The 23476-nt window shown below is 41.1% G+C and overlaps 1 protein-coding gene across 1 annotated transcript; it reads right to left on the reverse strand.

Moving 5' to 3' along the window:
* Positions 1-1857: 1857 nt before the first annotated feature.
* LOC117871621 lies at positions 1858-4736 on the reverse strand. Its single transcript, XM_034759425.1, has 2 exons — positions 4607-4736; positions 1858-4055 (listed from the first exon to the last, which is right to left on the reverse strand). The coding sequence occupies exon 2, from the start codon at positions 4028-4030 to the stop codon at positions 3236-3238; it is 795 nt and encodes a 264-aa protein (XP_034615316.1). The 5' UTR covers positions 4031-4055; positions 4607-4736; the 3' UTR covers positions 1858-3235.
* Between the last annotated feature and the right edge of the window lie 18740 nt (positions 4737-23476).

Raw genomic sequence — 23476 nt, forward strand, 5'->3', positions numbered from 1 at the left:
TATTTATCCTCGTGCTAGCTCAGGTATGTGTACATGAGCTGGGAATGACACCCCCTAGGTCATAGCAGAATAACGGATAGATGACATTTCAGCAGTTCATGTTTGCATCTGGTATTAGTGCTAAAAGCATGGTGAAGTTCAGCTATTTTTTGAAATTCATGCAAACTCTCTTGAATACACAAGCGGAGTGAAAATCTTGCAAAGACAGCATCTCATGAGATCTCTAGTCTGACCCTTCCCTAGTCAGGCTGAAAATACACCAAGAATAATTTCTTATGGTATTTTGGCATTTCCTCTCCCAGCTAAAATTGCAAACATATATGGCAGGGGAGGGGAAGCGAAACATTTAGCCACATTTTCCAACATTAGAAAAAGATTCAGTTTAAATTCCAGAGAATGGTTGAATTAGTTCTTATTTGATCTGAATTGATTCACCCAGCGCTAATCATTAGAAGCCACAAATTAGAATCACAGCAAGGGATGGTCATATGGAAAGTAGCTGCAAAAACAAGGGTTCTTATTATAACTCGATTAACGTTTATTTTGTGAGTGTTCATAAAGGCAATATGTGGATAAAAGTGCACACACACAAAGTAAGGCTTAGCTTCAATTCCTTGCCAGCTATTAGACAGTATCTATTTTACATTATTATTTTGTATTTAATATTTTTATTACAGAAGCATCCAAAGGTCCCAATTAGGAACCATTGTGTTAGGTGTTGCACAAACACAAAGGTAAACAGTCCCTGTCCCCAAACAGTTGAACAGTTTGATACTTAGTACATTTACCTAATAGTGTACTGTGGGTTGTGTACCAAGGAGTTTATCTGTTGTTGTTTTGCTAGACATCTTCAAATAGATAATTTTTAAACCAATTTAATACTGTTTTAAGGAAGGGCTCCATTAGGAAAGCAGCAGTGTAATAAAGTATGACTAAGGCTTCTTTAGTAACGTAGCCTTTGCTCTAGTGCAGTGGTGGGTAACCTGCGCCCCGTGGGCCACACGCGGCCCATCAAAGTAATCCGCTGGTGGGCTGCCAGACTGTTTACATTTGCACAGCCACCCGCAGCTCCCAGTGGCCATGATTGGCCATTCCCAGCCAATGGGAGCCGCGGGAAACGATGCAGGCCAGCGGATTACCCCGACGGGCTGCATGCAGCCCGTGGGCCGCAGGTTGCCCACCACTGCTCTAGTGACTGCAGCAGAGCAAGTGAATTGCAATAGAGACCGCTGTCCTCCCTGCTGAGGCAAATGCAGGACTTCAGCACATTTCAGCAGCCATTGAGGTAAACTGGCCACTGAGGAAAGAGCTGAATATCTAGAAGGTGTGCTAGGCATTTAAAGATAAATATTCCCATTTCAAAGGGCTGAAGCATAGATGAGGAGTGACTTCCCCAAGGTTACATAAAGAGTTAGTGGCAGAATGAGATTAGAACTCCCTGTCCTGTTCCTGTCCTGTATTCCGAGCACTAGACAGTACCACTCTACTAACACTAAGATCCCAAATTATACAGGATGAAAGTAATCCCTGCTGTGGCCCATTAAAAGCCTTCTGTATTGCAAAAGTCCTAGACTGAGACTGTGTGGGGTACTGCTGATGTGTGCTGCCAAGGAAGTTTCCACATCAGCTCTTCATAGATTTGTGTATAAAGAGGGTACAAGAATGGCCATCAGACTCGTGATTATTATGGAGATCCTGGGGGCCACAACCCCCATAAATAGATATAGAGTGGCAGCAACTATTAGTCCAGCCTATGCTCTGGAATGTACTGTATTTTCACAGCCTGCTCTCAGGTAGAATTCACACACACCTATCCCAAAATATCTGCAGCTATTGGTGGAGCCTTCTTCCACAGAGGTTGGAAGACAATCTTGACCCCCTTTATAAGTAACTGTGTCAGAAAACCTTGTGGAGTTTCCCAGCCTCTGTGTAAACATAGTGTACCTGGATAATAATATGCTTTACTGGCAATTATCTCTCCCCTTCATGCTAAATACTACTAGTAGCAGTAATAATAAAAAAACAGTTCCGTGTTCTCAAAACTTAACATTTATAAAAGGGAATGGTTAGAGATGAAAGAAGGTAGCATGATCAGGAGCCAATATTTCTGGAAGAAATTATGCCTTTTGGAAGGTTATTTTAAACACTGGACAAGGCAACATGTTAATTTCTGGTATTTCTTTTTGATAATTTCTGCTTCAGACTCAACAAAAGCCGGTCCCAGTTACTCAGTTTAGTAATGAATACTCAATAATGGGGGCTCATTTTGCTTATTTCAAAACATACACATTTATGTTTTTCTTTCATTGTCCCTGAGCTTGTTTGTAGCTCCCTTAAGGTCATCACATTCCCCACAGGGATCCCTGCCTCACAGTGTGAGGAATGTTGCCCTAGGCTTTCCTATATGTCTGATGGACCTAACTGTCACAACCTTATAAGAACGACCATACTGGGTCAGACCAAAGGTCCATCTAGCCCAGTATTGGTGTCTTCTGACAGCGGTCAATGCCAATGCTGGTAACAGAGGCTAGGGACACCATCCTTGCCCATCTTGGCTAATAGTCAATGATGGACCTATACTCCATGAAATTATCTAGTTCTTTTTTGACCTCCCTTTTAATGATAGAGTTAAGGCACAAAATATGCTGCACTTGTGGCTACTCATGACACCAGAACCTAGCAACACATCAGTCATTGTATATACTTCTAATGTTCCCCTGGCACTGCCAGTCTGGGCTGCATATATAATGCCAGATTATGATGACTTTTTATGTAAATGTCCTAGCTTTCAAGAAGGTGGATATTCTGAGGCTAAACTAACAAGATTTCTATTCAAGTGTTAGCAATATAATTGGCAGATTTTCTGCATCACATTTTCTGCAGGAAGGATACATGACATCTGATCATGCTGGCCAGGCATAAAATTGGATTCTCCATTTTCTCTTCTTGAATACCTTTGTCCCAAAGATCCCTTGAATTTTTGGGCTGGAGGTCTTATGTTTTGGGGCTTGCATGTGCAGGGATAGATTTTCTGGATTTTTATAGAGAAAAGTACTATTCAAGTTTCTTCCAAATACATTTGTAGGAGTAACATTTAAATATCCAAATGTTTCGTTTGCCATTAGTACAGTGGTACATTTCCCCTTTATTAATAATGGTGTCATCTATGCCATATGCTAGCTTGCTGTAAGCTCCAGTGATATAACAAAGCTCTTCTCTACATGCAGCAACATGACTATGGGGAGGGTGAGGCCGAGGTGGAACAAATGTGTTTCAACACTTCTTTCTTTGTATTTATTAGTGTTCCATAGCAATCTTGCAACCTGGCCTGCTGCTGCTCGAGCTGCTTATGTAAACTCCTAATTGAACGCAGCAACAGAAGTCGCCGATACATAGCTACCTGGAGTTGATACCTCTCCTTTTCTTCCAGTTTTCTCTTTTCTATGATCTCCTTTACTTTCATGGTCTTCATCCACGTAGTTTGGCCAATGCTACAAGGGGCCATATCTTCCTTTGTGTTATTCCAAGTGAGCGCAGTACTGGAACTCCATGTGTGACAGCAGCTGAGTCCACTTACTAGCAGGGAAGCGATATTTGGGGGGGCCTCGGACTCTTTAGCAGCACCTGCAGGCTGTAACTCTTCAGAATACTTATTGCAGTTACAGTGAAGGCTTTCTGGGCATGGAGAAGATATGGCTACAGGCTTCAGTGTACAGATTGCCTCAGGATAAGATGATCCAGCTAGTGATATATTTGCATCTGTTGAATGATATTCAGTGAACCCAGGGGCTATGTTTTGTGCCTTATTATGAGTAATAAATTGTTGTTCAATGAGAGTTTTTTTACACTCTGTGGCCTTGCTAGATGAAATAGACAATCTTTCCCTCTCTTCATTAGGGCTGCTAAGCAAATCATTTGCAGAGCAGCAGTCTGCTGTGGTGAGGGTGTAACAAGCTTGAAATGGATATTTTTCATCATTATTTTGCATCTCCTCTTCATCTCCGGACATCAAACCTACCTTTTCAGCCATTTACTGCCTGAACTACAGAATGATTCTGTGAACAAAGTGGAAACAAGAGGATTTAATTTCCACACAAAACCAATGCAGAATGACATTTGAAGAAAGAAAATCTCTTTATATTTAAGCAACAGAACTATTACTTTTCTAATAAAGCACAGCCCTTGGGTCACTTCAGGCCATTTCTTGTGATTTGCATTTGATGTTCTTTGAGACACAACATTCATCCAATAATAATTAAAATGATATACTGTACTATTAACATTCTCAAATCTTTAAAGCAAAGTGATCTATGCCTGCAGCACTGTGCGTGCTGACTAATTAAACAGAATACAGTTGTAAATGGCTATTGTAAGTACTTCCCCCATTTAAAAATACAGTGTCGTTTATAGTGATGGGAGAGTTAGCAGGATTGATCAGCTTCAAACAGAGGCCAATGTAGCACAGATAGTAGGTTTTGCTTAAATGCCCTCCTAAGTGAATCTGTCTCCTAACATTTTGTTTACAGTGGTATTCATTTTCCCTGTTAATTCTCTTTAACGCTAAAGCTATATGCCAGCTCGTGATAGACAGTAAAAGTGCACTTACCGAGGTTGGTGGGGAAAACAGTTACTGTGCTCTGTGTCTGTGCATCATGCTTTCTCCTATATGAGTCAGCAAAATCTGACACAGGAACACATCACAATGCAGAATCATCATCAGCAGAATTCTTCTGTTCCACCCAGCAACAACAGATCCTTGCAGAAGAGCCCCACTAGCCACAAGATTAGAGCTGTTTTATTAAAAGACTATTCTACTCTAATATATTTGTAAAGAAATTTGAGTATCTATCTAAAAAGTCAGGGTTGGTGATCACTTTACACAGCTTCTCTCTCCATTGTATTGGTTAGCTCATTCTAAAATAAATCAATAATGCTGCACCTGCTAGTCCCCGTGAGACAGCTCAGAGTGTATATTTAGCTCCACACAAAAGAGGGTGAGGCATTTCTGAGTCTTATGTACACATCATTTCCTTCTTTAAAGGAAATAAACATAGATAAACTGTGCCTGCACTAACCAATTAAATCTAAAAATGAAACGAAAGTAAAATAGGAGTTGTGAGTGCTCAACACCCCTGAAAATTAGGCTTGGTTGCTTAAATATGGATATAGGCACCAAGTTTCAAAATACTGGCCTCAATTTTATGAGCAAGATTAGCAGTTGCATTTAAGTAAACTACAACAGAGGATAAGCCTTTCTTTGTTGCTCTGATTGTATGAAAACCACCTATATGCCACATCAGGTTCTTTTTCCATTTGAAAAGCAAGGGGTCAAATTAATCTCTCTCACATAATTGCTCAGTAGATTTACATGAAGGATGTATTTGTCCCAAGCCTGTCTTCCCTACATCCTGCCCTCTTCATTATGGTAATACAAGGAAAATAAAGGACCAACCCAAACTTCCATCTAGAAAACAAAATGATTCTTTCTAGAGTTAGAAAATAGTGACGTTTAATCTTTCTCCCACATTTTCACATCTTCTCTAATGCCCGCTATATAATAGCGGTTATTTTTCTTCTGCACTGAACATATTGCTTTCTGATTAATCTGTTACACAGTATGCCGGTAAACCATGATCATCTGAACACCAATTAACATAAATTCAGATGGGTGCCCTAAGGTCTGACTTGAGCCCAGTTTTTTTCTATGCAGAAAATGTTCTGCACTGAAGAGGTAAAATAACTAAACCTGGTGCTTTTATGTGCTAGAGCCTCAGCTGGTTTAAATATGTGCAGCTACATTGACTTCAATGGAGCGACACTGCTTTACAATAGCTGATGCTTTAACCATAGAAGTTCTTCTGGGTAATGCTGCGGAGTTTATAAACTCTGCTAGAGAAAGTTATTATCTGGGAAGTTAATAAACTCAAGTTTACATCTCAGTGACTCCCATTTCTCTGAATCTTCAGTTATCAAACTGACTGTAATGGCAGTACATGGAATTTAGATAACCGGTTTTCGTGTAGTACACAAATTCAGGTAACAGAGCTTTTACTGCATTATACAAAAAAGTTCATTACAGTTCAGTTATCTGCTTGGGTTTTTTTAAACTTCTGGCTGTTCTCAAACACTTCTCCGGGGTATAGGTCTCGGTTAAATGTGGGTGGGTGGGTGACTGACAAACTGACATGTCAATATTTTTCTGTCATTTAGCTGTGTTCCATATTCTATCCATCATATTTTCCTTTGTAGCAACTTGCTGGAAAAATAACTATGATTTTCATACAGTTAAAAATAGCCACCTCTGCAGCTGCTGGTCTTTTTTTTTTTTTTTTTAACCTGGAGCTTTTTTAAAAAAAAAAACAGCAACATTTTGCAAACAAATTTTCTTGTTTTAAATAAAACGTACAATGAAAAGCTGTTTCATGCACATAATTACCTTTAATTGAAATGGTATAAGTATGTTTTATATACATGAATCTGTCTGAAAAATGAGCGGCAGCTGATACAGGCAGCAAACCCAGCCTGTTCCAATACAGAACCCAAACAAAACCCAAACTAGGTGACTATGATGGCTTTTCACAGCACATTATGATGACTTCAGTTGTAATCCATCGAGATTAACTGCAAAAAAATTCAGTCCAATGGATTAACAAATTCAGCACAAGACAAATGTATAGGGACAATATGGATAGGGAGATGTGCATACTATTATGGCTGAAATGTTAGTGGTGTCTGTAAGTAAGGCTGTATGAGTATTTCCATTAAACCATTTTCAGTTGCTTATAACTCTCTAAAACTAATTTTCCCAATTATAAAACACATTTGTGACTATTTTTGAAGAATATTAGTTCTAAAATGCTTGTGGTGAGGGTGGGGGTGTCAATAAAAGGAGATAGCCCTGAATAAAAAGATGTACCCTTTAAGTGTTTCTGTGAAAAACGCTTTTGAGTTAGACTCATCTCTCCCAGCTGGGGTATGATTCTTAGCATATCAGATGTATCTGTCCAGGTCTCTGGTTACCATGTCACTGCACTGGCCAAGTCTGGTTTTGGCCCTAAAAGAGCAACAGGAGGTCCCACATGTAAGCCTATGTTTTGCTAAAGGACCAAACCAGGCCAAAACAAACTAAAGAATATATGCCTATATAAGAGCTAGGTAGTATTATTGTTGTTGCTATTCAAACATTTAAACCTTTGTTGTGTGTTTCTATATGCTGCGTGGACCATTGGGTAGAATTAGGTTGTAAGCTCGGTGAGGAAAGCACCATGCCTTACATCCAGTTCAGGTGGTATTCAGAGAGTTGTGATGGTTAAAGCATGGGGTTGCTACCTCACACCTAAAGGTCAGGTCTGGTGTTTTAACCTGTAAGAAGGATCACTTATGGAAATTTGTAAATTTTTACTTCCAGCTGAGGAATCATCTCTGTTTTCCAGTGGTTGTTACTTTAAACAATGTGCTCCCTACAATCCTCATCACTTTTTTAGTTGTGATTCACCAGCCTTATCGCTGTACCTGAGGAGAGCTTAAGCTTTTTGCTTTTATGAGAAATATACTGTGCATTTCACCCCATCTTGAATACTGTGTGCAGATGTGGTCGTCCCATCTCAAAGATATATTGGACTTGGAAAAGGTTCAGAAAAGGGCAACAAAAATGATTAGGGGTATGGAACAACTGCTGTATGAGGAGAGATTAATAAGACTGGGACTTTTCAGCTTGGAAAAGAGATGACTAAGGGGGATATGATAGAGGTCTATAAAATCATGACTGGTGTAGAGAAAGTTAATAAGGAAGTGTTATTTACTCCTTCACTCATAACATAAGAACTAGGGATGTTTGCCCTGTTCTGTTCATTCCCTCTGGGGGCACCTGGCATTGGCCACTGACGGTAGACAGGATACTGGTCTAGATGGACTTTTGGGATGACCCAGTATGGCCATTCTTATGTTCCTATGTTGATTGGAGTCTTTAGTCATTACAGTTATATCTGGGCAACAAAATGGCAAATGAAATTCAATGCTGATAAATACCAAGTAATGTGCATTGAAAAACATAATCCCAACTGTACATACAAAACAATGGGTTCTAAATTAGCTGTTACAACTCAAGAAAGAGATTGTGGATAGTTCTCTGAAAACATCTGCTCAGTCTGCAGTAGCAGTCAAAAAAGCCAACAGAAAGTTAGAAACCATTAGGAAAGGGATAGATAATAAGACAGAAAATATCATAATGCCACTATATGTATCCTTGGTATTCCCACACCTTGAATATTGCGTACAGTTCTGGTCATTGCATCTAAAAAAAAAAGATATATTAGAATTGGAAAAGGTACAGAGAAGAGCAACAAAAATTATTAAGGTTATGGGACAGCTTATGTGAGAAGAGAGATTTAAAAGGCGGACTTTTCAACTTGGAAAAGAGACGACTTAGAGGGAATATGATAAAGGTCTATAAAACTGTGACTGATGTGGAGAAAGTGAATAAGGAAGTTTTATTTACTCCTTCATATAATACAAGACACAGGGATAACCAAATGAATTTAATAGGCAGCAGATTTTAAACAAACAAAAGGAAATACTTCTTTACACAACACACAGTCAACCTGTGGAACTCATTGCCAGGAGATGTTGTGAAGGCCAAAACTCTAATAGGGCTCAAGAAAGAACTTGATCAATTCATGGGGGATAGGTCCATCAATGGCTATTCACCAGGCTGGGCAGGGATGCAATCCCATCCTCTGGGTGTTCCTAGCCTCTGTTTGCCAGAAGCTGGGAGTTGACGACAGGGGATGGATCATGCGATGATTGCCTGTTGTTAATGCCTTCTGAAGCACCTGGCACTGGCCAGTGTCGGAAGACAGATACTGGGCTAGATGGACCATTCATCTGACTGTTTGGCCATTCCTATGTTCTTATCCTAGTGTGTCACATTGGAAGAATTAATAATAGCAAATAGAGAGGGTCACGTAAGAATCATTCTAGTTAGCCTTTGCAGTTACCTTTTTTCCCCCAATTATAATACCCTTCCTTATGCGTTGTTTTGTCCCCTCCTGCTCCCCGGTGGTGTTGATCTTGTTTTTATGAAATACAAACATTCATTATTGACGTTTATAGTGTAAATCAAATGTATATTTATGTATAAAACAGCACTGCAAAGTAATAGAAATGGATGGGGATGGGGATAATTATATTACAAGACATCTGGAAAGCTGAGAGGTTTTTTTCTTGTGTTTGGGTTGCTATTAACTTGTTTGGGCTGACACTGTGAAGAATATGTAGTGTTTTGTAGCTGTGTTGGTGCCAGATCTAAAGAAGAGCTCTTTGGACGTTTGGAAGCTTGTCTCTCTCACCAACAGAAGTTGGCACAGTAAAAGATATTACTTCACCCACCTGGTCTCTCTAGTGAAAAATATCTTATTAGCTGGTACTGTAATTCCATATTTGATGCTAAATGATCTTAAAGATCAAAAGTCAAATTTTATTCCTCAATGTACAAACTCACATGGTTCCAAATGAAATCAACGAGAGCCACATGTGTTGCATCTGAGGACTGAATTTTTCCCTAAAGATTTTTTAAAATCTTTTACTAAGCAGTAAATCATTCATAGAGTGAAAAAAGTCACACTTCCCACTCTCCCCCCTCCTAAATAGCCAGGAGCTACTGGGGGCAGCTCTAAAATATGGTGCAACAACCCCCCAGGGGCCATCTGCCAGTCAGGGATCGCCAGCGCACAATGCATTCTGGATATATGCCTCATTACTGAAGGAGATCTGGTAGCTTTGTATCATCAAACCATATAAAGAGGGCAGCTCACAGCTCTGGCCCTTTATTTATGCAATATAATTTTCTGGATTTTTCAGCAGTTGACAGAAGCATCATGGGAACTCTTCACAGAAATAAATTGTGTGCCTTATAGGTAACATGTATGCTTTTAACAAAAATCCCCCAGCATAGACGAGAAATGTTCAGTGACCTATAATAAATAAGTATGATGTTTCCAGTTGAGCTCCTAGAAAAGGGGCTTTGACATAAAACAAAACAAAATAAAAAAACACCTTGTTTCAATTGGCACACATTAGCACTTTTATTGGCAGTCTCACGCATTTATTTGGTATGGAGGCCAGGGATGGGCAAACCTCCTGAGATGTGCCTATAAGTCATTTTTGGGTATACCCACAAAAATTCAGAAAGTTATACAAATTGTCTGAAACATTTATCAGAGGGGTAGCCATGTTAGTCTGAAACATTTGAGTTTACAAAACTGGACTGGTAGTCTTGTGAGAATAGGCTTATCCAAAAGAGGTCCATTTTTTCCTTTTGGCCAGAGGCCTCGAATACACCTTTCCTTGTGGTGTTTCCACACCCCCATTTCTGACTGCAGTTGGATTCAGATTACATGGAATCAAAAACTTATTTGTGGGGTACCACTAACCTGGTCTGTAAATGTAAGAGAGTGAGCTCCTCATGGCAAGGATCATTCCTTCTTGTCTGTCTGGAAAATACCTGCCATAAAATGTGCACTACCAAAACACATAGTGAGCACTAAATAAAGAAACAACATCACTGCCCAAAGGCTCTTACAATGTAAGACCACAATCCTGCAATCCAAGGGTCATATCTTTACAGAGCTTGGATGAAATCAGTGAGACATGATATGGGCTCAGTGGTCCACCTACCTGGATCAGATTGCAGGATCAAGGGGGTGAGGAAATGGGCAACTAAAATCAATGGTACTTTTTTTGAAACGTAAAAATGGTCTGGGTTTGTATTTGGTTTCAGTTGTGGGCAAAAGGTTTTGGATTGATTCTTACTTTATCCAATCAGCTTACCCTCTCCTAAAGCAGAGTGAACTCTCATTAGCTCTAGATTGGCTCTACCCAGGTTAGGAATGATGCACAGAGGAGTAAAATGGGGATGCTTGCTCTGTCTCTGCAGTGCCTGTTCTGTGGATCAACAGGGGATGAAAGGGACTCTTTCCATTGACTCCAGTGGGTTTTTGGATCACTAGGGCTGCCAACTCAACACCATTAACCAATATTTATTTTTTCCTTCTTATATTTGGAGACAGAGTAGGATGGAATATAATGTGGTTGTTGAAAAGGGAAATCTGTTTAGATGCTGAAAAACTGCTGGGTGAAAAATATTAGTGTTGCTTAAATGGTAGGTGAAAAACAGAATCTAAGATATCAGTGAAAGCTTATCTTTTTTTCTCCTCGAGTAAAAGATTGTAGTTTATGGATAGAAAAATTAAATATGACCTTCACCAGCGTGACAGTCCTGCCTCATTTATTTTTTAGCTTAATCTTGCTGGGTGAATATCATTTTGTTCAGTGAAAAGGAAAATGGGGAGCAGGGACAAGGAATGGAAAATAGTTTAAAATAGGAAAATCGTGTAGACCTAGTTGTTGTTATCTATTTCTTAGGAAAAGAAGATGAAGGAGATATTTCCTCTAAAAAGATTAATACTTACAAAATACTTGAATGATCTCCAGTAATAAAACACCTAAATATATTGCTCAAAATAGGGACCCTGTTCCTGGCAAATTAAAACTGGAAATGATGATAGTTTTCCCAACCTGGTGATTAGATTCAGGACATGAAATATAGTTTGTGGACAACTCACATGTCTATTGTTCACATCCAGTTAAGTGTTGAAAGAAAAATCCTTGCAGTTAAGGAATATGTAAACACATGATATATATATTTTGATAGTTCAGTCTTATGTTTACTTTTATATTGACTCTTGACCATGATTGACCAGCTTATGGACAGACAAGGAGAAAATTCTAAGCAGTAAGAATAATAAACAAACCACTGTGAGAGATATGAAAAAGAAAAATGTAAAGGAGAAAACTCAGGAAACAGGGCTTTGAGTCTGAGTTTGAGTTTGAATAAAATAAGAAACGGAAATGCACGGAAGTTTCATCTCAACTTAAAATAATCCTCACAGATCTTTTAAAAAACCTTTGTTACTTGGTTCTGCATTTTCTGCTTTGCCCAATAAACCAGAATGGCACAAAGGAGTGAGTTGTCACAATATTTCTGACCCTGCCTCAGAGCCTAGCCTAGTGCACAATGAACTCAATGGGAACCTTTTTGTTGATTTGAATGGGTGCCAGGTCAGGCAACATATAAGAAAACGTGTTTTTTTAAAAAAATACTGTTGTTGAACAATATTCCAGTTCTAGTGCCTAATGAAAGAGTTTTGGATAATCTCAAGATATATATCTGAGCCAAACTGAAGCAGCAAACCTTTTGAGGTTCCCATCATCACTAGCTAAAATTCTACAAATCAATATGGTCAAGGATTAAAATGTCTCTCTCTGATCAGAGGACTAGAACCTGTACTTCAAAAAGTTTATTATTATTCTAATTGCAATCCACAGCTACCCCTGACATGGTGTAGTTTACATACCACACTTTGCTCAGGGCTATGCTTCAAGTAACTCACAATAACAGTGTGTGTCTTTGTCCTCCCCACCATTGGCTAGTCCACATATAGGCAGAGGTGAAAGTAAGCCGGTACAATCTGGTACAGCATACCGGCAAGAGCCAGAACACCGTGCCGGACCGCACCGGCTTCTGCGGCAGGGATTTAAAGGGCTCTGGGGAGCCCAGAGCCCTTTAAATCCCACAGGCAGCTCCGGCGGCCGGGCTGGGGCTGGGAATTAAAGGGCTCAGAGCTCCCTGCCACTGCGGGGAGCCCAGAGCCCTTTAAATCCCGCCCGCAGCTTGGCGCCTGGGCTGGGGCCGGGATTTAAAGGGCTCGGGGCTCTGCGGCGGCCAGAGCCCCAGGCCCTTTAATTTGCCCCTGAGGCCCGGGGGCTCCAAGCCACCACTGCAGCTGGGAGCCCTGGGCTGATTTAAAGGCCCTGGGGCTCTCAGCCACAGCCGGTGCCCTAGGGCCTTTAAATCGTGAGAGGCCCCGCCTCTTCCAGTTGAGGCCCCGCCTCTTCCAGATGAGGCCACGGCCTCCTCAGGACTCTGGCAGTACCGGTAAGTCCTGTAAGTTACTTTCACCCCTGCATATAGGAGTTTAGGGGTCCACTATAGCCTTAGAGTTAAGGAAGCTGGTTCTTTAGCTCAGGCAGTAGAGGTTCTTGTTCAGAAACCCCACATTCAATCCCTGCCAATGACTCATCCAGTTGGTTTATTACCTATTAAATGCCTATGACAGTCCAGGGTGCAATCCAGACCAGTGAGGGGTTGTCTCACCCCTGCCTTGCAACCCAGGGTGCCTCACAAAGCTTTACTGCTGTAGCTTCCAACCTGGACTCCTCACAAACAGCCAAACGGCATGCAGGTGTCTGTGTATAGCGACAGTCCTGTGGGCCAGCAGCCTGTTAGCAAACACCAGCTATACTCTGGCTTCCAAAAGCCTTGGTTACTACTTGCAGAGTCAGCCCAACAGTCTCCCAGTCCTGGATTTCCCCCCAAAAGTGAGTTCTGCAGTGTCTAGCCCTCTTTTGGACAGTCCAGATATATCAGGTCCATTGCCCCTCTCAGGGTGTAAGGAGAGAATTTTTGTATTTCTGTTCTAGTTGTTAATACCCACTCGCCATCTTGAATTCCTAACAACAACAATTAGGAATCCATATTGGCTGCCTTTCTTCCCCCTCCTTAGGGACAGTTTCCTGACCTTTTTGCTGAAAGGTGGGAAACCAGGCAACCATGTGACATGCGATCTGACCAGTAACAGCAGGGCATATAAGGGTTAGTACATCTGAGGGAGGGTGCTGCCCATCTGAGTGGTAGAGTGCTGTACTCAGGTGTGTAAGCCAGAGCACTGCGTCTTAGGGTTGTGGGAGGGTTTACACACTTGCACGCAAGGGTGAGCTGCTAGCTGCCACCCTCTCATCCAGATCTTACTTGCACCCATGATGCCACAGGGAAGAAGGAAGAAGAATCACCAGCACTAAACAGAGTTACCACCTACCTGTTGACTGAGGTCCACTTCTCACCCTGCCGAGTTGCCTGATTGGTCCCGGACCTGCTCCGTGCCGTGAGGTCAGGAGGCTCCAGACAAGCTGCAAGAAATGGTAGAGACCTGTTGAGTCCTCCATACCCCTTACCTGGGCCCAGTCTTGGAGAGGGAGTAAACCCTTTTGGTCACAGTCAGTATAGTTATAGTGTCACCTTTATCTGTGTTGGGAGTCCTTTATAGCATACCTAGTTACATACCTTGTTGAACTGTTAGTCTAATAAACGTACCTGAATTTTACTCCTGCACTCCCTTGTTGGTTTTTATTTCGGGCAATCTTAACCCCGATGATAAATGTGGGTAGGGAGACGAATCTCTCAACATGGTCTCCGGCCATCCTAAAACCAGTCAAACAAGGGGATCATTATACAACAATCTGCTACCTTAAATGAAGTTACCCAAACAATTCACAACACTGGATTAGTTTAATTAAAGAATAAACCAAGTTTATTTAACTACAAAGAGAGATTTACTTGAGTGCAAGCATAAGACAGACAGATCAGAAATGATTACAAGCGAAATAAAGATACAAAGCTTTCTAAACTAAGCAAACCAGACTTGGGTCAAGGTGAAGTTCTTACCACAAGCTTCCAGCAACAGGGGTGACCAAATTTCAGGTCAGGGTCTGCTCCCGTAGTCCATAGGTTGTTTTTTTTTTTCCTGTTTGGTGGAAAAGAAAGAGATGGATAGGGAGAAATAACTTGGGAGTGTTTTTGCCCCTCACTTTTATAGTTCAGTCACCTTTTGAAATGCATTTTCCTGAGGGTTATCCCTAGTTAAAATTGATTCAAACAGTAAAGAAGGCAACATGATGTCTTTTGGTGAAAGAGGTTGTAAGCTGTTTCTTGTCACCTCTGTTTACTGAAATGCAGATTTTCCTTGTCTTCTATCCTCCCCCCTCCCTGACCGAGGATCCTTTTTACAACTTATATGTAAATTGAAGTAAACACACATTCCAGGACCAGTCCTGCCTAATAGGGGCTACCTAGGTTTGAACATGTGCTATCAACGTCATTCAGAGGGAATTTATAACTGTACATAAAATGTTGCTACATACATTTCATCATGAGATTATTGAGCAGTGGGTTATTAATTTTCAAATTATACCTCAGAAGGTATATTTTGTACAAAGATTATCACAATAGTGTGCACGGTGTGAAGACAGGAGTGTGTTTGGTCACAATGCCCCAGGGCTTTTCCATAAGGCCTATTTTGATGAGGTTTGGAAGTAACAGTGAGAGGAGATGCTGTATACAATTAATGACAGACATATCTCAATGTTTGGAAGTTCATTTAAGGTAAATTTCCATAACTACTGATATTTAGTAGGGAAAGAATATGTCTGGAATCCAAACTTGATTTAGATTAGAACAACAAAGAATATGATTAGAAATATAGGAGAGGAAATTGAGACAGTGCTGATAATCGTTAGGTTTATAAAGTAAAACTGTCAATTGGTATGATAAGCACAAACACATAACCATTTCCATATTCTGGAAGTCATATATGATGCAACAGAACAATGTCCGACCAGTTTTGTGTCCTATTAGTTGGTTAGGATAACTAAGATGGAGAACTGGCAGAAATGTAGTTTGCAGCACAGAAAAAATGAACATATCTGGGTTCTAGTTGCCAACTATAGATGTTGTTGTTTACTTACACCATTGATTTTCCCCACAGCCATGCCCACTTGAGACACTATACAAGAACAAGGTCTGCTACAATATAGTTCGTACATTCAATAACAAATCTTTGTCCCACACAGAAGTCAGTGGCAAACTCCCATTCATTTCAGTAATATCAGATCAGAATCTGTTCCTAATGCTTTTAAAGACACATTGGGCTCCATTTGAAAAGTGCTATATGAATTCAGTATAAAATCATTGCCAGGTATCAGTTTGTCCATTAATATTTGATGTCTCAAGATGGCTAACAGCTCAGCGATGCAACATCAGTGTAGTACAGCCCACTCCATTGGTCACTTTAGAGCAGACCATTGAACTTGGCTGTGGAGCAAGTACTGTAATAATTAAGGTTTTGAGCTAGGTTTTGAACTCATTCTTGGCAAACTTAATCATGGTTCCCTGCTTCATTTCACTGAAGATACTACTGATAACAACCGTGGCCAGTAGGGATTTGTAAAAATGTGTTGTTGTTATTGCTTTTTGTTTGTTTTACATAAATATGTTAACTTCATTTCCTTAGGCAAAAATAATAAGAAAAGAGTCAAATGAGTGAAAAACATTTCCTTCTGCTTGCTTAGGTTCAGAAGTTATGTTTGTTACTGAACAAGAAACCTTGGGAGATAACATTTCCATTGAAGGCTATTCTGTCATCACTTATGCAACATCTAGCTCAGATTACAGAGTTATTAATTTAAGGGGCTAAGTTAATCAGTGGGGAGACTTACACAACCATTCTATTGTCACTCTGAAAGGATTGCACATCTCTGAAACTTCAGTTTCTGCATGGGGTGGAGAAGAGGTGCACATCATAGTGCAAAGAATGAAAGAGTCAAACCAAAAGGAGATGGACTTGACCAAACTGAGCAACTTGAATGTATCACGCACTTGGGAAAAAAACAAGCAAGTGTGAAATAACCCACTGCATAATTTAAACCTGAACATCACCTACACAGGATAATGTTCGGAAATCACTTGCTTTCTCCAGAACAGCAAGCAATCCCTTTAGGTTTAATACCATGCCTATCCACAAAGTCATACAGCCACAGTCAGTCATAACTTTTTAATAGAAAATACAAGTTTCACACAAGAAGCACACAACACATTACACAGCATTGTTTATTTCAAAATAATCGTTACACGTCTGGAGATATGCAGTATCATATGTATTTCATATAGAAAGTGTGAAATGCCAGTTTTAAAATATACTGAGAAGGAATTAGTTGCTATAGATAGTGCAGTTACAATTTAGCGCATTAAGAGAATATTTAGTACATGTAACATTTATGGCTTCCTGTACACACTTTATGGGCCAAATTATCCTCTCATTTATTCTCCTCCCTTTGAACTCAACAGCCCTCACCACTACAGAGCACTGGTGGAAGTGCAGGCTTCATCTTTTCAAAGAACCTCACCTCCCTATGCTCTCCTCAATGCTTTTGGTGCCATTATACCTAATATGGGCAGAATAACTCCAGGCAATGGTATTAAAAGGTACTTCTTCCATCCCTATGCAACTATACCATGTAGAGATATAATTTAGCCCTTTCATTTTTAATAATCTCATGTACTATCAGTAACACAAGTAGGGATTTTAATTTTTTTTAATCTTAATGCACCCTTAAGATAAGACCTATCAAAAGGATAAACCTGTTAAAAAATGTGTGCAGCAGCATACATGTAAACATTATCTCTGAATGACAAGATACTCTACAAGAATTTCCAAACTATAAATTGCCAGAACGTGAAGAGAGTGTGAAATCAAGCGACTTTTTAAGAGCATGCATCTCTTCCAAAAATCCATTTGCCAGTGAGCTATAATGAAGTCAGGCATATACTGATGTAATGGGATGCACATGTCAACTTTGAGGAGGCAGTCCCTGTTCAGACAGCATCAGCACAGGCACACATAAGCATGGTGGATTGCCAAAGCAAATGCTTTAGTATGCAAAGTGATACAATATATTTTAACTACAATTGTTACCTTATGTTTTGTTTTTGTGTTGGGTTTGACGTGACTAACTGTGAACACAATGATCAGAATTCTTTGCCTTCCCCCGCAGAGGCTGGTTATGTGATCAGATGTTTAAAGCAAGCAAATTGTTGCCAAGATGCAGTAAGATAGATGTGCCAGAAAAGGCAGTTGGTGTTTGAAGTAATTGGGGCTAACGGCTCAACCTGGAATTTTCAAAAGGAATACATTTTTTTTTTTAAATGAACCATCATACATACTGACTAGAAATTCAGTCTCAGTGTAATGTTCATATTGACTGGAATTCACTCTTTGGGAAAGAACTCACAGGTGGTCCTCCCTGCATAGGAAAAAACATGTCTTTCTGTGCAGAGTAGATGCAGATGGAGTAGCTTGACTGTAGGCCTCCCAGCCCTTTGAAAGCCAAAAAAAGTGTACAAAGCACTGGCTCCAAATAGGTCAGAGCGGAGTGAGAGTCATAGGCCTTGGAAGGGGCCACAGCAGTGACAGGGAACCTCAGCATAAAGCATTGAAAGGGCCAGTCAAACAAAAGTGGGAGCCCAATTTGTGGAGTATATTGTTACAGATTTTTCTATGAGAGTGCAATGTGCATTGCATTGGAGGCCCCATTGGACCAGATACAGCATTAAAAGGTGGGTTTTGTCCCAAATTGCTCACACTTTGTGCTTTATTCTCCTATCACAATCATGTCTTATATAGTCACAAAATATCTTGTGTCCACAGTCAGTCTACTACCAAAGAAGCTTATGTTGGCAAAAAGGGTCACAGAGTTGTTAAGTAAAGGATTATCAATATTAACTGCATAAATGTACTTTGGTTAATCTTTTAGGAAAGATTCCACATTCAAATAAAAATCCATTAAGAAAATAGCCACATGTTTGTGAAATGGCCAACGGGGCTCCAGAGAGTATGATGGAAACATTTCCCAAACAGATACTGAAATACCAAGCAATGAATTAGTTTCATAGCTTGTGCAGTGGACCTTGGCCAGAAGACCATGTGTGCACATAAGAATATTTTGAAAACATTTCTTGCATATTTTCATTCAAGCCTTGTTGGCTGACAGAAAAGTATATGTCCTAACACCGAGAGAAGGAATCTACTGGGACTGCAGAGATTCCTTTGAAATGTAACATATCTCGCATACATGTCCAATGAAATATCTCTGCGACAAAATGTATAAGCAAGAACACAACTTTGATTGTGTCTAGGAGATTGTATTTCCAGTTAATGATTATGTAGAAGGAATCCAGACATTATTGGAACAATAATTTCAGAGAACCCAAATAGAAGCTTTTGTCCATTAATTGTACTGTACTGGTACAGCAAGATCTATTAATATTCACCTATGGAAAACCTGTTTGTTGACCTAATGTGCGACTGCTTCCTAGTCTCTTCTTGCAAAATTATTTAGGTCCTGTGGGATAACTGTACTACGCTTTCGACACAAATATTAAAATTCTATTTAGATGTACAATGTTTTAATGCAAATTTTTACCATAAAACCAAATGCTCCATTCAGTTAAATTAATAGAATTACAAAAAGATGTAATGATAGCAATTAAGTCTTGAAAATGCAAATTTTATAGTCAAGGACAATTACCTCATTTATAGTATATTGGAATGATGCCAGATGAAGGTAATTTAGATCCCCCTAGCTCACAGTTATATCATGAAAGATATCTTAATTTCATTAGTACAACAAAGATGGGTGAGAAGTTAGACAATACTAATACTAATAATAATAATAAAAAGAGACAAAAGAGAGAATTTGACCTTTCTTCTTTCACTGCAGCTAGGATACATACATCTTAGTAAAGTATAAGTAATATTTCTTTCTACTCCCATCTCTGAAAAAAATGCTTTTTTTTATTAGCAGCTATGGAACATTAGTATGTAAAAGGTCAGCTTCATTCAAATACTTGCAGCCACTGCGAGTGCCATGATAGTTAAGGGCCACTCGTTATTTCAGCTGTAATGATGCATACTGAGCTGATATGTGGCAGACAAGGTCTCAGATCTCAGCTCAGAAACATATTGTTGTGACCCAAATTTGATTTAAAACAGGCTTTCAAAATTCTACTCACTCACATGCAAATATTTTTTTTTGTTAAAGGGGCAAGTAAATTTCTTTTTCATTAACATGGTAAAGGGTGGGCTAACTAGCTTACGCTGGGTTTCAGAGTAGCAGCCGTGTTAGTCTGTATCCGCAAAAAGAAGAACAGGAGTACTTGTGGCACCTTAGAGACTAACAAATTTATTAGAGCATAAGCTTTCGTGGACTACAGCCCACTTCTTTGGATGCATATATATATAATAAATTTGTTAATTTCTAAGGTGCCACAAATACTCCTGTTCTTCTTTTAGCTTACGCTGGTATATTTATGCTACAACTTGCAAAGCTGCTTTTAAAATGCCTTGTCTGATTTTGTCAGCTTTTTATTTTATTTTAACTAAAAACTTTAAATCTTTCCATTTCAAAACAGAAATGCTGAAATTTGCAAGTCCGAAAGGCTACAGGGATGCATGTTCTCTCCCCATTGGGGAGGCTGAATTTAGAATGACAGAGGATGAGGTTTAAAAAAGCTTTGAATCTTCAGAATTTTCATACCTTGTGATGGACGAATGTGCCACTGAAGAGAAAGTCCAAGTGAGAGTGACTGAAGGGTTAGTTAAAAGAATATCTTATTTACATCAACCCCCTTTCCTGAAACCTAATATGGAGTCTCTGGGGAGAGATAGGGGAGAAGGGCCAGATGCAGAATACACACTGCAAAACTGTTTGCCTCCCTTTTCTTACCCAATACACTACAGATGGACAGCATGGGAAACACTTACCTAAGGTAAGTACTTGTCCCTGTCTGGTTCTGTTCTAGGTTAAGGTAGGGTGACCATATTTCCCAAAGGGAAAACAGGTCATCACAAGGGGCTAGCCCTCCTCCCTGCCCTAGCAAAGGGCCGGCCCAAGCGCTCCCCCCCAGCGGGCTGTCCCAAGCCATTCGCCCAAGCCCCCCATCCCTGCGCAGGGCTCACGTCGCTGCTTGCCCAAGCCCTGCCTGCCCCCTGCCTAAGCCCTGCCTCCCCTCTCCCCCGTGTGGGGCTGGCATCACCACTTGCCCCCTAACACATTCCTCCACACCCCAGTTTTTTGACAAAAGTGGGCGTTTGTCTTGTTTGCTTTTGAAACTGATCAAGTTGGCAAGAGCAAATGGGACAAATACCCACTTTTGCAAAAAAAAAAGTCAGGACAGCTGGGACAGGGACCATCCCAGCCAAAACAGGACGTATGGTCTCCCTACGTCAAGGAGAAGTCAGTAGGCCTTGTTTCATATTGGAAGACCTCATCTTGGAGTCACATAATAGGCTGGAGGTCCTGCTGATTTGTAGCTTCAAACAGCACCACATAGTGGTAGGAATACAGCACTGAAGTTTCCCATTAACAATACCAGGATTGGGTCCCATACCAGTTTATGTTCCCAATCCTATAATCACTGGGACTGCTGCTGTGAGTAAAGATATCTCATGAGGATACACCATATATATTGTGCTGGATATTTGTTCTGTTTCTTGATTTTTTAATTTTGCTTTCTCATTCTGTTTTTACAGGGTGGATGGCTTTGGTGTCTCTTGCTTCCTGTTGGACAGATGAGGCTGAAGGGGCAATTTAATATTTTTAATTTTAGAAAGGGTGTACACACATATACATGCACACAACCTTTAGGTGAGATGAGCAAGAAGAGGTGAAGGTGGCTGATTAGCTCGGGCCTACCCAGGGCCGGTGCAAGGAAGTTTCACCTAGGGCGCGAAACTTCCACCTTGCGCCCCCACCCCCAGCCCTGTGGCAGCTCCCCGCCCCCCCCTCCACCCTGAGGCGCCCCCCCGTAGCAGCTCCCCCCCATCTGCCCTGAGGTGCCCCCCCCGTGGCAGCTCCCCCCCCCCGGGAGCCGTGCGGCAACTCCCCACCCCAGCTCACCTCTGCTCCGCCTCCTCCCTGAGCACGCCACCCCCACTCTAATTCTCCTCCCCTCCCACGCTTGTGGTGCCAAACAGCTGATTGGCGCCGCAAGCCTGGCAGGCTGGAGAAGTGGAGCAGCGACAGCATGCTCAGGGTGGAGGCATAGCAGAGGTGAGCTGGGGTGGGGAGCCCTGCGGCAGCTTTACCCTCCCCCGCTCTGAGGCACACCCCCCCGGGGCAGCTCCCCACCCCCCTGGCCCGGGGAGCTGTGCGGCAGCTCCCCACCGCAGCTCACCTCTGCTATGCCTCCTGCCCGAGCACGCCCCCCCGCTCTAATTCTCCTCCTCTTCCAGGCTTGCGGCATCAAACAGCTGATTGGCGCCGCAAGCCTGGGAGATGGGAGTAGTGGAGCAGCCGCTGCGCTGGGAGAGGGAGTCTCAGCACACTGCTGGCAGCCGAGCCCAGGAACACTGTAAAAAAAATGGGGGGCACCGCTTTTTGGCACCCCCAAATCTTGGCACCCTAGGCAACCGCCTAGTTTGCCTTAATGGTAGCACCGGCCCTGGGCCTACCTGAACCAGAGGCCCATGAAACTGGTTGATAGGCTTTAGGCAAGGTGGGCCAGGCCAGAGTGCTCCAGCAAAAACTGGCTTCTTGGTAAGGAGCAACGATTAGCTGTGGTGATTCAATCCATTTTTATTTATGGGATATTAAATAAACAATACTGGCTTTGACATCAAAGAACATCCTGATCAGTCTGTTCTTGTTCTCCACAGCTTTGATCTAATCTGCTACTGGGGAGTGCTATGGTGTATGGACATCCTAGCCACACCATCCTATTTCTTGATTTGATGGGTACCCAGAACTGAGAGTCACCTTGTTGCCTCCCTGCCTCCAGTCAGAGAGATGCTTGAGCTTTACTGAGTGTCAGCTGTCTGAAACCTCCAGTCTGTTAGCCACATAAGCAATCACCCTTAGGGCTACAGCAGCCCTTCCTTTGCCTTTGCAGGTTAACAATAGGTACACGCAGTCCCCAATCCCCTTCAAAGTGTTCCCCTGTAGTGTCCAGCCCTTTCTCCATTGAACACTCACAGCTATACCAAGTCAGCTGTCCCCAAGGGAACAGTGTACATACCAGTTTGTTTGATTCAAATCAGGATAATCACTTGTATAATAACACAGAACTGAGATATATTTATAGTGAAAACAACAATCAATTTATTAAGAGATAGTAAGGATAATAGAAACAACAGGTATATATAAAACAAAAACATAACACACTTTCTAGAGCTGAAACTTAACAGATTAACCTTCTGTCTAAAGACGTTTCTCTCACCCCAAATGTCCTTTGCAGTGTTTCAACCAGGCCTGGATGAGATCCTGTTTCATGAATGTGATCACACTGCCTGATTACTTCCTAGGTAAAGGATAAAGGGGAGTCTTTTTTCCTTTTCCTTATTTTCCCCAAAGTTCAGTGTCTCCTCCAGAGATAGAACAACCCTCTATGGTTATTCCTCTGGTGTCCTGTCTCCCTGTTGACTTCACATCCCCCTTTTGCCTTTGTATGCAAATAAGGCTCCAGGCTGTTGCCCAGAACATGGGATCCTAGACAGACAGGTGAATATACATCCTTTGTCTGGCAAAACCTATTTGTCAACCCTTCCTTGATTCAGACTTTAGAAACTTATTTTCATTATACAAACATAACTCTTTACATAGTATCTTTACTTGATTCACAATAACATTAATGAATCTTGACACATAAAGTAGCTACAGAAAGCACATAACATGTTACTCTTTATGGATAAATATCCTGCAAGACATGTTTAGTGTAATGAGTTTGTCAGGTCTGATGTAACAGTTGTTT

The sequence above is a fragment of the Trachemys scripta genome, chromosome 2, assembly GCF_013100865.1.
Source record: "Trachemys scripta elegans isolate TJP31775 chromosome 2, CAS_Tse_1.0, whole genome shotgun sequence".
In the NCBI taxonomy this organism is placed as follows: domain Eukaryota; kingdom Metazoa; phylum Chordata; order Testudines; family Emydidae; genus Trachemys; species Trachemys scripta.

Bases quoted from the DNA above. Each gene is read 5' to 3' on its own strand.
- LOC117871621 (XM_034759425.1), bottom strand. From the start codon at position 4,030: ATGGCTGAAAAGGTAGGTTTGATGTCCGGAGATGAAGAGGAGATGCAA.